The sequence below is a fragment of the Helianthus annuus genome, chromosome 10 (assembly GCF_002127325.2).
Source record: "Helianthus annuus cultivar XRQ/B chromosome 10, HanXRQr2.0-SUNRISE, whole genome shotgun sequence".
NCBI classification, from domain to species: Eukaryota; Viridiplantae; Streptophyta; class Magnoliopsida; order Asterales; family Asteraceae; genus Helianthus; species Helianthus annuus.
Genome location: NC_035442.2, coordinates 41,659,766 through 41,675,517, shown reverse-complemented (window position 1 = coordinate 41,675,517; position 15,752 = coordinate 41,659,766). Strand labels below are relative to the sequence as shown.

General features: G+C 39.6%; 3 protein-coding genes across 3 annotated transcripts; 1 reads left to right on the top strand and 2 right to left on the bottom strand.

The window, feature by feature from the left end:
- The first annotated feature begins 627 nt into the window (after positions 1-627).
- Positions 628-3,882, top strand: LOC110884813 (septin and tuftelin-interacting protein 1 homolog 1). Its single transcript, XM_022132526.2, has 2 exons — positions 628-740; positions 1,206-3,882. Exon 2 carries the CDS (start codon positions 1,224-1,226, stop codon positions 3,600-3,602), a length of 2,379 nt encoding a protein of 792 aa, XP_021988218.1. The 5' UTR covers positions 628-740; positions 1,206-1,223; the 3' UTR covers positions 3,603-3,882.
- Positions 3,883-4,553: 671 nt separating this feature from the next.
- Positions 4,554-5,960, bottom strand: LOC110884814 (UPF0098 protein CT_736). The gene is made up of 2 exons (XM_022132527.2): positions 5,784-5,960; positions 4,554-5,180 (listed from the first exon to the last, which is right to left on the bottom strand). Exons 1-2 carry the CDS (start codon positions 5,872-5,874, stop codon positions 4,765-4,767), a joined length of 507 nt encoding a protein of 168 aa, XP_021988219.1. The 5' UTR covers positions 5,875-5,960; the 3' UTR covers positions 4,554-4,764.
- An 825-nt stretch (positions 5,961-6,785) lies between these two features.
- Positions 6,786-9,413, bottom strand: LOC110881434 (basic proline-rich protein). The gene is made up of 2 exons (XM_022129694.2): positions 7,820-9,413; positions 6,786-7,677 (listed from the first exon to the last, which is right to left on the bottom strand). The coding sequence occupies exons 1-2, from the start codon at positions 9,411-9,413 to the stop codon at positions 6,908-6,910; spliced, it is 2,364 nt and encodes a 787-aa protein (XP_021985386.1). The 3' UTR covers positions 6,786-6,907.
- Positions 9,414-15,752: the final 6,339 nt, after the last annotated feature.

Here is a 15,752-nt window from a genome sequence, read left to right as displayed (position 1 = left end):
CACACACGTATACAACAACCAAAGTTCGCATATTTCGAGATTCGAGTTCGATGATAGTTAGATCGGTTGATTATAGGTTAGTTATCTTTATCGCATTGTTACTTCCTACTAATCACAGTCGTAAATCAGTTCGCGTCGATAAAACATTCGATTACTTTGATTCTTCTTGATTACAACACTTACTCCACATAATACAAATAAAACTGAAAATAGACTATCTATAGTCAAAGAAAGTCAAGGTTGACTTGGACTTTGACTTTGACTTTGACATTCGAAAACACGGGGTGTTACAGGTTGTGTGCTAGGGTTTCTCAGAAATTGAAGAAGATAAGGGGATAAAAGGGATGTGATGCATTTATTTATAAAATACCACTTTTGCCCTTGCCTTAAATAAATCTAACCGGGTAATTTAACTTAGTTTGGTGAAAAGGACATAAAGTGATATAAAACATGTATTTTTTGGACATAAACTGAAACTAAAACTTTTAAAAGGCACGTTTCAAAATTCAGGTAATACATAAAGGACAAAAAGTGAAATTTTCTCTTATTTTAATATATTTTAAGTATAAAGAAATATATATAATTTATTAAATAAAATGATTAAACTAACTAAAATCCCTAACGACCGACCCACACAATGACATCTACTCAAAACTTGACCCACACGGAATTAAGCCAACATCACCGGCGGCGATTATCATCTTTTGTGCGATCGACATCTTCTAACAATATCAATCAAGGTATCCTTTATGTTTATGATTATGAATGCACGAGTTGATCTTGAGATTGTGTACATTCTTATACTTTCATATCCATTGCTTCAACTTGGATTTTAGGGTTTCAAAATTGAAAGATAACCTAATAGTTTTGTGTAAATTCAACAGACATCGTAATTTAACAATATTTAACGCCAATCATATTGTTATTCTTCAACAATGTCAAAAACCCTTGTTGTTTATAGCAACTAATTGTCCAGAATATATATTTTTTCTTTTGATGCTGTCTCTGTATTTTCTTCACATTTTTAATTAGATAATTTGCAACCACTATATGTATAATATACACCAGTCATTAAGTAATCAGACACCCAATTCATTGGTTGTATAAAGTAATTTTCTTTAATACTATTATTCTTGGTTTTTAATAAAACAAGTCAACCTTCTTTGTTCAAAAATTGATCTTTTATGCATTTGATCATGTTGCAGGTTGTTTATTGAGGAATCATGGGCAAAGAAAAACGTCAACAAACGAAAAATGACGTGCTATACGGTATCTTTGCTGATACCGACAGCGGCTCAGAAGGTGGGCCCCACAAGAACAAACGGAGGAAAGATTTGTCCAAAAAACAAGAGCTAACCAAGCCACTATATTTTGTATCTAAAGGCGTTGTGATGCCAAATCATGACATTGATCAAAGTTCTAAAGATAAGAATGAAAATGATAATCAAGATGATGATGGTAGCATGCCTGGTGTAGGCTTTAGTGGGTCGAGTTTGGCCCGTTCTGGTTTTGGGTCAAAGAACATGAACGGTGATGATGAAGAAGAGGTCAACGACACCAGTGTTGACTTTATTCCTACTGCATTTGGTAAACAGTTCAAGCAACGTGTACTTCAAAGGCGTGAAGTAAACAAGAGGTCATCTCAAGTAAGATCAGGGAGTAGAGAAACAAAAGATGAGGGAAGTGTAGGCACTTTTGAAAAACACACAAAAGGGATCGGGTCGAAACTACTTGAAAAAATGGGTTATAAAGGAGGAGGGCTCGGGAAAAATGCACAAGGTATTGTAGCTCCAATAGAAGCTAAATTACGTCCCAAAAATCTGGGAGTGGGGTACGAAGAAACAGTCGATATGCCCGTATTACAACAACCCTTAGGTCCGAATAAGAGGTCACCTCAATCTATTTCTGAAAGTCAACCGAACGAGAAGATGTGGTCAAAGCAAGGTCGGTCAAAAAAGAAGAAAAAAGACTACGTAACCGCAGAGGAGTTGCTGGTGAAGAAACAAGAACCGGGATTAGATGTGGTTCAGAAAGTGTTCGATATGCGGGGCCCACAAGTTCGAGTGTTGACAAATTTGGAGAATTTGAATGTCGATGATGTCCCAATGCCCGAGCTTCAATATAATGTGAGATTAGTTCTTGATCTTGCTGAGCTGGATATTCAAAAACTCGATCAGCTTCTGAGAAATGAAAGGGAAACTGTTGTCACTTTGCCGAAAGAAAAAGAAAAGTTGAAGAACGATGCTAACCAACTGAAAAAACAGCTCGATAGTATGGAAGAGATTGTTACCGTGGTGGAACAGTTAGATCACGATAGTCAAACTGGTACGTTGACTTTAGACTCGCTTGCTAAATCGTTCAGGAATTTAAAGACTCGGTTTCCCGATGAGTACACGTTCGGTAGTTTATCTACAATCGCATGCTTTTTCGCTTTGCCATTGTTGTTTACAAAATTTCACGGGTGGGACCCACTAAAGAACCCCGAAAACCACTTAAACGTTGTTTCCGTTTGGAAAGATTTGTTACAAGGAGACGAGATTTTCGATTCACCGTACACTCAGCTCTTTACGGAAGTTGTTTTTCCGGCTATAAGAATATCGATCACAAACACGTGGCAAGCTCGGGACCCGGAACCGTTGCTGAAGTTTCTCGATGCTTGGGAAAAACTAATACCATATCAGGCTCTTCAAACCGTACTCGATAATATTGTGATGCCAAAACTATCGGCTGCGGTTAACTCGTGGGACCCGACTAAACATATCGCTATACATAGATGGGTTCATCCATGGATACCGTTGTTAGGGCAAAAGCTCGATACGTTATATCCTACTATAAGAAACCAGTTAGAAAGTTCTCTTCACGTTTGGCACCCGAGCGATGTGTCAGCATACGCGATTTTATCACCTTGGAAGCCGGTTTTCGATCCGGGAAGTTGGGAACAGATAATGGTTCGGTTTATAGTTCCTAAATTGTTGGTTGTTATGCATGAATTTAAAGTCAAGCCGGTTGACCAGAAGGTTGACCAATTTGATTGGGTTAAGATTTGGGCTGGTGTTATTCCTGTTCATCATATGCTTCGTATAATGGATGTGTTTTTTAACAAATGGCAAGAAGTTTTATACCAGTGGTTGTGTTCAAAACCAGATTTTCAACAAGTGAATACTTGGTTTGTGGGTTGGAGGGATCGTATACCGGCTGAGCTGTCGTCCAATGAACATATACAGGCCCGGTTATACGTGGGTCTAGAGATGATGAACCAGGCGGCTGAAGGGTTGGATGTGGTTCAACCGGGTGTGAGAGAAAAGGTTAGCTACTTGAAGCCGGCGGCGACAATGGTCCAGCAAGTTGACGATGTGGGCGGCGGTGTGGATTTGAGTTTGAAAGAAGTTGTGGAGTTTTATGCACAGCGGAATGATTTGTTGTTTAAACCGAAAACTGGGAGAATGCGGGACGGACATCAAGTATACGGGTTTGGGAATATTAGTATAATTATAGATTCTGTTAATCAGAAAGTGTTTGCTAAAGTTGAAGATGGATGGTCTCTTGTATCCCTTGAACAGTTAGTGGAGCTGGAGAAGAATTCTGTCATGAAAAGACACTGAATTATGAAGATTTGAGGTGATTTTGTAGTATGTTTTGGTTATTTGATACCATTTTGACCCCCTAACTTAATATAGTTTGATTACACAATGACTGTGACTACGCTCATGTCTATACGTTGTGCATAATATTATTATACTTTCCTGTTTTAACTATGTTATTCTTTCACATACGTTGTGCATAACGTTATACTTTCTTGTTTTTACTGTTTTATTCTTTCATATATGTTGTGTATGATGTTGTACTTTCCTGTTTTTATCATGTTATTCTTCCCTTTTGTTACTTATGTGTATTATTCTGCATAATGTTATAGTTTCCTGTTTTTACTATGTTACTCCTGTTTCTACTATGTTAGTCTTCCATCTCCCCTTTTGTTTCTTATGTGTATTATTCTTCCATTCTCCCTGTGTTTCTTATGTGTATATATTTGGTTTTTGAAGGGGTATGGTCCTAAAAACCTGCGCCGACCAATCAGGTCGCGCGCGGGACCATACTCCTGTTACGGTAATCTGGCAACTTTCCCAAACTCGCCGACCAATCAAGTGCAACCTATGCCGCACGCGAGGTCTAGGTAAATACAAGATCAGATTTCACACTTAGCTCCTTGGATAACAGCAGCGGTCGCGGGAGGACAGAAGCGCAGGTCATCCTAGGACAAGTAGGAAAGGGTACAAGTGGCAGAGCAGTAGACAAATAAGCGTCCAACAAACTGTATCCGATCATGCTCCACGATTAACAATCGTACAGGAGACAAGAAGGTACACAAGGACGCATACGTGACACCAATCAGCATGCGCCGGCATCTGCTCCACGATCTCCATGACAACAAGGACAACATACATAATCATAGAACTAGTAAAATAAATTTGTACAATTTTCACCCAGCTTCAATTTGCATTCAAGAAGTGTGACATACATACATGTAGAACAGAAAATAAATTAACGCATCTGTATCCTAGCTCGGTTGAAGCATTACATTTGTATTTTACTTTATAAAGCTTGATTCCTTGAAGCAAAACAGCATAATTAATTCATGATCTCTCAAGAAAAACACACAACAAACACTCTCTCTCTCTCGTCACTTCTGTTTCAAAATACGTTAAAACAAGAACATCACACATGACACAAGTCACACAACTAACATATATATAAACCATTCTCAATTTAATTTACGGCCATCAGAACAGCCTCCCCAACCACATGGCCATCAATCGCCTCCAGCAACTTCTCCTTAGTCACCTTATTCCCCAACTCAACTTGTTCATCCAACGCATACAGCTTAAACTCGAACCGGTGTCCGGATGAGGGCATCTTCGGTGCGCGCCATCCAGGCACCTTAAAGTCATTATGTCCTTCTTTAACATTAGCATAATCGCCACCCATGTCCCCCTCTTTCCCGGAAAATCCCTCTGGGAGCCCCTTCAAAGTAGGTGGTATATTGACCACCACCCACACAGTCCACGGAACCAGCGGCGCTTCTGGGTCCGGTGCATCGATGTCCTCCACCACTAGTGCTAGTGTTTTTGTCCCCTCCGGAACGTTGTACCATTCTAACGGTGGTGATATGTCTTTTTTTGTACCTTCAAATTGGTTTTACAACCATATATCGCTTCATTATTAGTGGGATTTCTCAGCATCGGTTCGGTTCGGTTGGTTCATATACGTATGCTACTCAGTTAAGTTTTACTATAAAGTTAATTACTGTTTTCGTCCCCAAGTTTGTCAAAAATCACTATTAAAGCCCATTAGTTTAAAATTGCGATTTCAGTCCCTGTACTTAACAGAATAATGGATTGAAATGGTTACGAAAGTGAAACCACAGGGAATGAAATGGTTACGAAAGTGAAACCATAGGGACCGAAATCGCAATTTTTAAACTAATTGACTGAAATAGTGACTTTTGACAAAAATGGACAAAAACAGTAATCACCTCTACTATAACGAATTTGGAATACCTAACATAATTTGTATGTTGATCGAAAACCATAAAAACATATACATATGGGTTTTGATGTTATAATTTTGTTTCATCAAAATATTCTACTTTTGAAAGTCATGTGATCCAAATTTACCGTCCAAAAAAATAAAAAAGTAGTAAATTTAAAACATAAAAAAACATATATTTTATAATAAAATATATAGTCTATGAAAATTAAAAAGCATAGTTAATTATACGATGATACCTTGACCGTCACCGGTGTATTTTCGTGGTAGTCGGCCTTCATGATCGATGCCGGAAGACGCTAGTCTGAACTCATCGCTTGCGTTCGCCATTGTTGTACCTTCAATAACTTGTTACTAAACAGATCTGTTGATCAAGTTCTTATAGTGTTATGGATGGTTAGGATTTTGTGGGTTTGTGGACACGTGTAGTTAAGAGTTCTAGCAGTTTTGAGAAGCTGTAGCATGTTGACACTTGACAGATACGTGGTACGCTAGAAAGAGCTACATCACTCATTTTCAATCAATTGTCGTTTTAAAATTCGTAACAACTTATCCGAATCAAGATTCAAAAGAAAAAGTAATTATCCGAATATTTTTAAATTCGTTTACTTTTAATAAAATTCATTTTTGCCGTCCAAAAATAGAAACTGAAATATAATATAATAAAAAACCAATGCCTTTTCATCGCGTATGGTAAATAAAAAGTAGAATTCAGTGCAAAAATGTCACATATATAGCATTATTTAGGCTGCCCGGAGTGGCAGCGGCAAAGTGGTTCGGCACCGAGCGGTAACCACTGCCAACCCCTTTGCCGCACAAGTGTTACCGAAAATAGGGAAGAAATCGGTGAGGGAACACGGATGCGGGGAGAGGGAGGGGAGGAGAGAGAGAGAGGGGGTGTGTGGGGTGGGGTCCATGCCATCTCAACTAATCACACATTTTTCCTTTTTTTTAAAATAGTTTAACAATTCATCAAGTGTCTATAACGATTGCCAACACTTTTGAGTATAGCTTACCACTTTGACATGACACACTCTCATTGGTTGATTTTGAAGTTTACCACTTTCAAGTGTCTAACCACTCCCTACACCTTAATACATGAAATTTAAACAAATTTGAAAACCAGTTTCTTAAAATCTAAACACAAGATACAAAGAGATCAATATGAGCCCGTGGATCTTGTTTTATACATTCTACTTTGCTAGTTTCTTTGCACAACCTTAATTGACAATGTTTTGAAATTGGGATAAAAGTCGCATTTTATTGAGTCAATATCTCGGAAGCTATGTTCCTTATTCTCTTACACATCTTTGTTACACTTGGTAATTATATAAAGTATACGAGTAACAAGAAGCAGAAAAATCTATCTCTTGCAAACGACCCCTCGTCCGTTCAAACCACTTTGACACCTCAGGCTTGGCAATTCCGGATTCAAAGAAGAACCATATTGTTCATGGCTGCTACCAATAAACTTGGCCACAGAACAATCAGTCGCAAACGAATCTGCACTTGCAAACTTATTGTCTCCACCCATCACAGGCATTAACACGCCCATTTTCACCTTGCTCACATAGTCACTCCTGTAAGTCTGTCCCAAAACACCATCCACTTCATCACTTAACGAGAAGAACTTGAACTTGAGATCAAGATGAGCAAAGCAATCATCATCGGTTATACCATAGTTATGGATTCTTGATTCTTCTGTTGTTATTGGAACCACTTTGGCAGTGATCTTGAATAGGTTTTCAACTTCAACAACGATGTTGTTGGTATCTTGAATCCGAGTGATTGATGTTGAGGAAGACTGCCATTTGGAACCTTCGGTTTCTGGTAGAAGGATGGTTTCCCCATCAAATGTGATGGAGATACGATCATTGTCGTCGTTCCAGTTGGAAGTTTTTTGAGCACTGATTTTTAGTTTGTGGTTGTCAAAAAGAATGCCAATAGATTGAACCCAAGTAAAATCTCGGCCCATGTTTTTGTTCCGCTTGCCAATGAAGTGGCCATTGATGTGGAGGTTGCTATCGGCAACAAGACAAAAATCTTTATCTTTCTTTCCATGGAAGTAGAAAGTGATGCCATCAGCACCAATGAAGCGAGGATCTTGGCACACAGCCCCCGGCATATCGCAAGCTGTGAATTTACATACATATATACAAGTGTTTAGGTGGCTATGTGTATGTAATATCTAACTGAATTTTATTAAAAGTCAAGATTGTTAATATACATGAAAAAATAATAAATAAAAAAGAAAATAGAGTTGTGAAGAACTTACTGCAAACTGGCTTGCAAGTAACACAATCAACCGTACATTGATTAGGACAAGAAGCAGGACAGACATGCTCAATGGCATAACATTGGGGATAGTTGTTGTTTTTGCACTTGGCTTTCTTTGGTTGAGATGGTGGAGTAGGGACCCACGTAGAAGGTGATGGGGAAGAAGGTGTGGGGGTAGGCGGTGATTGAGGAGTTGATGGGGAGGGAGTGGGGGGAGGTGGTGAGGACGGTGTTGGAGGGGTGGACTCTGTTGGTGGAAAAGGAGTGGGGGGAGGTGGTGAGGATGGAGTTGGTGGTGTGGAATCTGTTGGAGGTGAAGGGGTGGTAGGAGGTGGCGAGTATGGAGTTGGAGGTGTGGAATCTGTTGGCGGTGATGGGGTGGTAGGAGGTGGTGAGGATGGAGTTGGTGGAGAAAGGGTGGTAGGAGGTGGTGGGGACGGTGTTGGAGGTGAAGGGATGATGGGAGGTGGTGAGGATGGAGTTGGCGATGAAGGGGTGGTTGGAGGTGGGGAGGATGGTGTTGGTGGAGAAGAGCTGGTAGGAGGTGGTGAGGATGGTGTTGGTGGAGAAGGGTTGGTGGGAGGTGGTGATGACGGTGTTGGTGGTGAAGGGGTGGTGGGAGGTGGTGAGGATGGAGTTGGTGGTGAAGGGGTGGTGGGATGTGGTGAGTATGGAGTTGGTGGTGAAGGGGTGGTGGGAGGTGGTGAGGAGGGTGTTGGTTGAGAAGGGGTGGTAGGAGGTGGTGATGACGGTGTTGGAGGTGAAGGGACGGTGGAAGGTGGTGAGGATGGTGTTGGTGGAGAAGGGGTGGTAGGAGGCGGTGAGGACGGTGTTGGAGGTGAAGGGACGGTGGGAGGTGGTGAGGATGGAGTTGGTGGTGAAGGGGTAGTGGGATGTGGTGAGGATGGAGTTGGCGGTGAAGGGATGGTGGGAGGTGGTGAGGAGGGTGTTGGTTGAGAAGGGGTGGTAGGAGGTGGTGATGACGGTGTTGGAGGTGAAGGGACAGTGGGAGGTGGTGAGGATGGTGTTGGTGGAGAAGGGGTGGTAGGAGGCGGTGAGGACGGTGTTGGAGGTGAAGGGACAGTGGGAGGTGGTGAGGATGGAGTTGGTGGTGAAGGGGTGGTGGGAGGTGGTGAGGAGGGTGTTGGTGGAGAAGGGGTGGTAGGAGGTGGTGATGACGGTGTTGGAGATGAAGGGACGGTGGGAGGTGGTGATGATGGAGTCGGTGGTGAAGGAGCGGTGGGAGGTGGTGAGTACGCATGTGGTGAAGGTGTTTGTGGTGTGGGAGTGGGAGTAGTTGGAGATGGCGGAGTAATGGCGGGAGGTGAAGATGGTGGAGGTTCTATCTCTGGCGTTGATGGTGTAGTGGAGCCTATACAAATAGGTTTGCACGACTGACAGTGAACGGTACATCCATTATCACAAAACTTAGGACAAACATGCACGAGGTTGTGACATTCTTTGTAACTTGGGTCTTTACAAGTTGCATGGCTAGGGTTGTTAGCAATTCCCGGTGGGGTTGCCGCCTCACCAATTGCTAACAACATCACCACCATAAGCAACATAACATGACAAACGATTGACTGAGCCATTACAGTCCAGACTGGAAAACGCTCTTAAAAGTTTTGAACCAATTTGTAGCAGTTAAAGGTATACTCAATTGTTTCTGTGTATTGAATTGGTGCTTATTTTGACGCATAACCTCCATACTTATAGGCAAATGAAATGCATGCATGAACCTGAACAACTAATGATGTAACAATGAAGTACCTTCAATTTAAGGCATCTTTCAAACCCCTTTTTATTAGCTTGAGGTATAAATTTGGCATCCCTTAATTAGTTAGGAATTTGCTGCACTTTCTACAAAAAGGAATCTACCTTCTGTTATATGGCAGTTTATGAACAAATTTGTGAACCCAAATTCTTAACTTAAAAGAGGGAATATTCAACCATTTTATTTAAAAAGAACAAAGTTAACTATTGGTTATATTATGTTCTTTCTTAGGTTGTAGTAGATTAACATGCATAAAAACATATATGGTTAAAATAGCACTAAACAACTAATCCGTTATTATCGTCCCGAGAAAGAGCACAGTGATGACAGACCACCAAACGTACCATTGAAGCTAAAGCATTAAAGGCTGTCAATAGTTTGAAGCAATTTGTAATAAATGTGTAAGCATCTTTCATTCCATGTTAATGACTTGTATTGGTAATGTATCCCAAAAGCCAGCCATCTCATATAATATTTGATCATAAAGTTAGTGCACCATAAAGCATCACTGATTCCACATGCTCATCCATAAACAGTCAATGGCTCAATGCGTTTATAGTCTAGTGACATCTTAGATTACAAGGTATGGAGACCGTCCCCTTTACGTCCTGGTCCGGCGCCGTTCCGCACACCATCCCCCCCCTCTCCCCCGTCTGCGTCGTGACCGTCTCTTTGGAGACATTGGGGACGATCCAAAAGAAAACAAAAAGCCACCCCCTTTTCAATGCTTTTGACCGTTAAAATTAAAAAAAAATTAATTTCTCTTATTTTTTAAAAACCGCTAGATATTCAAACCCCACTCCAAAACCTTCAAATTTTATATAAACTCAACGTTTTTATCCCATTTTTTACCCACTACCACCCCATCTCTCTCTCAACTTTCATACTTTTTATAAAAAAATAATCATGTCTTCATCTTCTTCATCTTCTTCGTCAACGTGGTATTCGTCATCTTCGGGTGAGAATGAAGCACTTTTCGAAAACATGATTATGTACGTGGCTCAGATGTTCATGGAGGAGGATGAAAACTCTGAAGCGTCGTCCTAACGGCAAACTAGGAGAGCCAAATTAAACCGAGACAAACAAGGTAATTTAATTTTTTTAGAGTATGTTTATTTAAATTTAATAATGAATTTAAATTATTTTTCGTTTTAAATATATAGCCGCCCACGATAAATTAGTGGCCAATTATTTTGCCGACGAACCTGTGTACACAGACAAGATGTTTTGACGTCGGTTCCGAATGAGTCGTCGACGTTTTTACGTATCGCAGACGACTTGGCCCAATCTGATCCGTTTTTCATTGAACATCCAGCATGTTCTGCAACACCAAAGAGGTTACGACACATTATGTACGCTTGTATCATCCTTCATAACATGATCATTGGAGATGAAGGTAGAGCGATATGTGAGTACGACGAAAACGTGTCCAACGGGAATTATGTTCCAGTTAGTTTGGAACAACAAGATTTAAACATGTTCTCTCTACATAACGAGTACACACATCATAACCTAAAAGCGGACTTGGTGGAGCACATTTGGAACAACGCCCAAAACGAACTTGACGACCACATGCCGGATGAAGACTAGTAGTTTTTTTTAATATCTTATAAGTTATTAGGATTTTTTTTAAGTTTAAGTTTGAGTTAATTGCCCGGATAGTCCTTGTGGTTTGCCATTTTTTCACCTTTAGTCCTCACCTTTTCAAAATAGCATGTATAGTCCCTGTGGTTTAACAAGTTGTTACTCGGATAGTCTCTGTAATGGATGAGCGTTAAATAATTTTGTTTAGTGGATGTAAAATTACAAAAATACCCTTGGTCCATCTCTCCCTCTCTAAAAAGACCAGATACTGTTGGGAATCTTTCTTTTCCAATGTAAAATTACAAAAATACCCTTGATCGTAAGAGTTCTTGACAATCAAAGGCCATGTTTGCCTAAGTCTCTTACATCACTTGGTGAAGACAAGTGTTTAGTGTAATACTTTTTATTTTTAATCTTTTCGCACTTTTTATTTGGTTATGTATTAATGACTTTAATAACTAGTTTCTTATGTTGAAGGTGATTCTTCCTTATCGTTTGTCCGTGGTGTCTTGGCATTATTTTACTGTCTATATAAAATAAAAGATTTTCACCATTCATATCTCCACGGTCTATATGGAGATATGTTGGCTACCTGGTCGGGGGTTAAGGGAACAGTTTGGTAAGAGTCTTGCCATTGTTCAGTGTATAGATCCTGCAAAGGACCTGGGTCAAATTTAGTAGGACCTCCTTCAATACCCACCGGTATTGGATGGCGGGGGGTCCAAACTCTTTGATCCCCTCATAAGTTAAACTACTATTAAAACTTTAACTCGGCTACTTAGGACTGTATCCCTGCTGACTCAGACTACTTAGCCGAGGGTAACGTCACCTTCAAAAGAGGGGCCTACCACAATATGCATTAATAACTTGATTAATTATCTTTCAATAATCCGACCCTTTAGGATTGTATCCTTGCTGACTCAAACTACTGGGTTGAGGGTAACGTCACCTTCAAAAGAGGGGCCTACTACAATAACTAAGATAATCTCTTAAAAAGTGCAAAAGTGCGGAAATAATCAAAGGTTACACTACACATGAGTCGGATCCAAGTGATTCATCTTGTCTATCTGTTTTTATTTTTAATTTTATTTTCAGCATTTTAGTTAGTTTTATTTTTCTAGTTTAAGAACCTTTTTCTAACTTTTGATTTGATTAGACGTTGAGGATAAACCGGTACTAAAAGCTCTTGTGTCCTTGGACGACCTCGGTATCTTACCAACACTATACTACGCTCACGATGGGTGCACTTGCCCATATGTGTGTTTAGTGTTAGTAAATATCGTGTTTTATAAATTTAAAACTTTGCTAAAAAGTGTAAAAATGGCTTAAAATATACACCTAAAATATAACACACTTCACGCACATCAAGTTTTTGGCATCGTTGCCGGGGACACAAGGATTTTAAGAAAGCTTAAAATCGACGGCCTAATCAGTTTTTCAAAACTTTTTCAAAACGCGCGCACATTTTTCTGCATTTTAGTTTAGTTTGCATTTACAGTAGCCTGAACACGGGGCCGTGCTGCATATTTTTCATAAAACACCTAGATACAGAGTCTGAACACGGGGTCGTGCTCACTGAACACGCCCCCGTGCTCAATAAAACCAGTAACTTTAATTAAAACGCCCAGATACAGATCCTGAACACTGGTCGTGTCCACTGAGCACGGGGCCGTGTCCAGCCTCTGTTTCCATCCTTATTTTTGTTTTCTGGTCCCGAGACTCTGTTGTGGTTTGTTGAGTGATTCGTATGGATCAATACTCAGGAGGCTACAACTACACCTATGAGGAGGATGATTATAGGGAAGAGTATTGCACTAATTGTGGTAACCTGCACTCGGTTCAATATTATAACTCATTTCAACCATCCACTTCATACACCTATTATGAGGAGCCCAGGTACGAACCATCGACTTCATACACATCCTATGAAGACCAAAGGTATGAACCTTCTCCCTCATACTCATATTTTGATGAACCAAGGTATGAGCCTTCATACTCATACTTTGAGGAACCAAGATATGAGCCACCACCTTCTTATACTTAATATGAGGAACCATGGCGTGAACAACCCACCTCATATGAGTATTATGAAGAACAAAATTACGACCCTTATCCATCATATACTCACAATGAAGAACAATGGTATGAACCATCTACTTCATATGAGCACTATGAGGAACCAAGGATCGACCAACTGGATTCAAGCTTTGAAAATCCGGATCCTTACTCTATGATCGAGGTGACCAATAGGATATTAGAACACCTTAAAACTATCGAGCGCTACATAAAAGAATCTCGCGCAAGGGAAGAGGAGTCCCGCGCAAGAGAAGAATTAAATAAGATAGAGATAGTTGATGAGGTAAAAATGGAAGAACAAATAAGTGAAAAACCGACACATGAGTTAAACAACGAAAAAGATGAGTCCGACAACGTTAAAAGTCAAGAAGAGTCTAATTTTGAAGAAATTAATCTCTTGTCACCTTCTTTCGAAAATCATTGTTTAGTACCCACTCATGCTAAGTTTTTAAAAGAGTTAAACACTAACACTAAAATTGACGAAACGGTAAGTATTAAGTTAACTAATGATCAAACTTCGCTAATAAAAGAAGACCCATTTGAAATCAACATTACACCGGTTCCATGTTTTTTTCAAAATTCTTTTATTAGTAATATCACGATTGATAAAGATCTTTGTGTTAATATAATGCCTAATTGCATTTTCGAAAAATTAAGTATTAGTGATTTTTCTCCACTTCAAATACCCATTTTTCTATCCAATCGGATAGTAATAAAATCAATCAGTGTAGTTGAGGTTGTTTTGGTTCAAACCAATCAAATGGTAATCCCAACCGACTTTGTCATCCTTGATGACGCTACTCTAGTGTTGGGACGACCTTTTGTAAAAACGCACGAAGCTTTGAAAAACCGGAAGTACAACAATCTACCTCTTCAATTAGGGGCATTCAAAAGGAGCATAGATCTTGAGCGTTCAATGAAATATCCTTTTGGCAATAATGACCCCCTAATTGAAGATGAAGATGAACCACCCGATACAAGTGAAAAGATGGACCACTTTGTTGAAGAAGAGGTCGCCATAGAACAAACTTTTAAAGTTCTTGATCAAAATGAGCAACCGAATAAGGAGTCTCCTAAAGACCCACCTCTTGAGCTCAAAGAACTTTCGAAAGGTTTAGAATATGCTTTTCTAGACAAAGATGGTAAATCTCCTGTAATTATTTCGTCTAAGTTAAGTAGTTTAGAAAAAGAAAAATTAATTAAACTTTTGAAAAAACACAAAAATGCGATTGCTTGGAAGCTTGTAGATATTAAATAAATAAGTCCTTCCATGTGCACGCACAAAATTTTAATGAATGATGACTACAAATCGATAATACAACCATAACGTAGAGTAAATCCAAATGTCCAAGAAGTGGTTAAAAACGAAGTCATCAAATTACTTGACGTCAGACTTATTTATCCTATCTCCGATAGTCCTTGGGTAAGTCCCGTTCAAGTAGTTCCAAAGAAAGGAGGTAAGACGGTAATAACTAATGAAAAGAATGAATTAATACCAATGAGAACCGTCACAGGATGGAGAGTATGTATAGACTATAGACGATTAAATGAAGCAACAAGGAAATATCACTTTCCTTTGCCCTTCATTGATCAAATGTTAGAAAGATTATCCGGTCATAAATTTTATTGTTTCTTGGATGGTTTTTCAGGTTACTTTCAAATCCCGATAACGCTCGAAGACCAAGAAAAGTCAACTTTCACATGTCCCTATGGAACTTTTGCTTATTGACGCATGCCATTTGGTCTATGTAATGCCCCCGCAACATTCCAACGTTGCATGGTGCGGAAAATACCAAAAAAGTCGTGTTTTCCGTGGTTTTCCCATGTTACAACAATTTCTCTTTCTGAAGCAACTATAACGGATCTGGGACGGAAGGATTCGAACATCCGAATAGCGGGACTGACATGATAGAAAAGACAATGTAAGTCTTCATGGACGACTTTTCTATCTTTGGAGATTCATACGACCAATGCCTCGATAACCTTGAACAAATGCTATCCCAATGTGAGGAAACTAACCTCGCCCTTAATTGGGAAAAATGCCATTTCATGGTAACGGAGGGAATAGTACTCGTTCACAAAATCTCAAGCGAAGGAATGGAAGTTGATCGAGCAAAAATAGACACTATTTCTCGATTACCTTCACCATCCTCCGTTAGAGCAATCAGAAGTTTCTTAGGGCATGCCGGATTTTATAGACGGTTTATCAAAGACTTTTCTAAAATTTCAAGGCCTCTAACAAAATTACTTGAAAAAGATGCCCCTTTCATCTTTGACAAGGATTGCAATCAAGCATTTCTAACCCTCAAGGAAATGCTAGTCAATGCACCTATCATGATAGCGCCTGATTGGAAATTACCTTTCAAAATCATGTGTGATGCAAGTGACTTTGCAGTTGGAGCAGTCTTGGGACAAAGAAAAGAAAAGCATTTTCACCCAATTTATTATGCTAGTAAAACACTTAACGATGCACAAGAAAATTACACAACAACTGAAA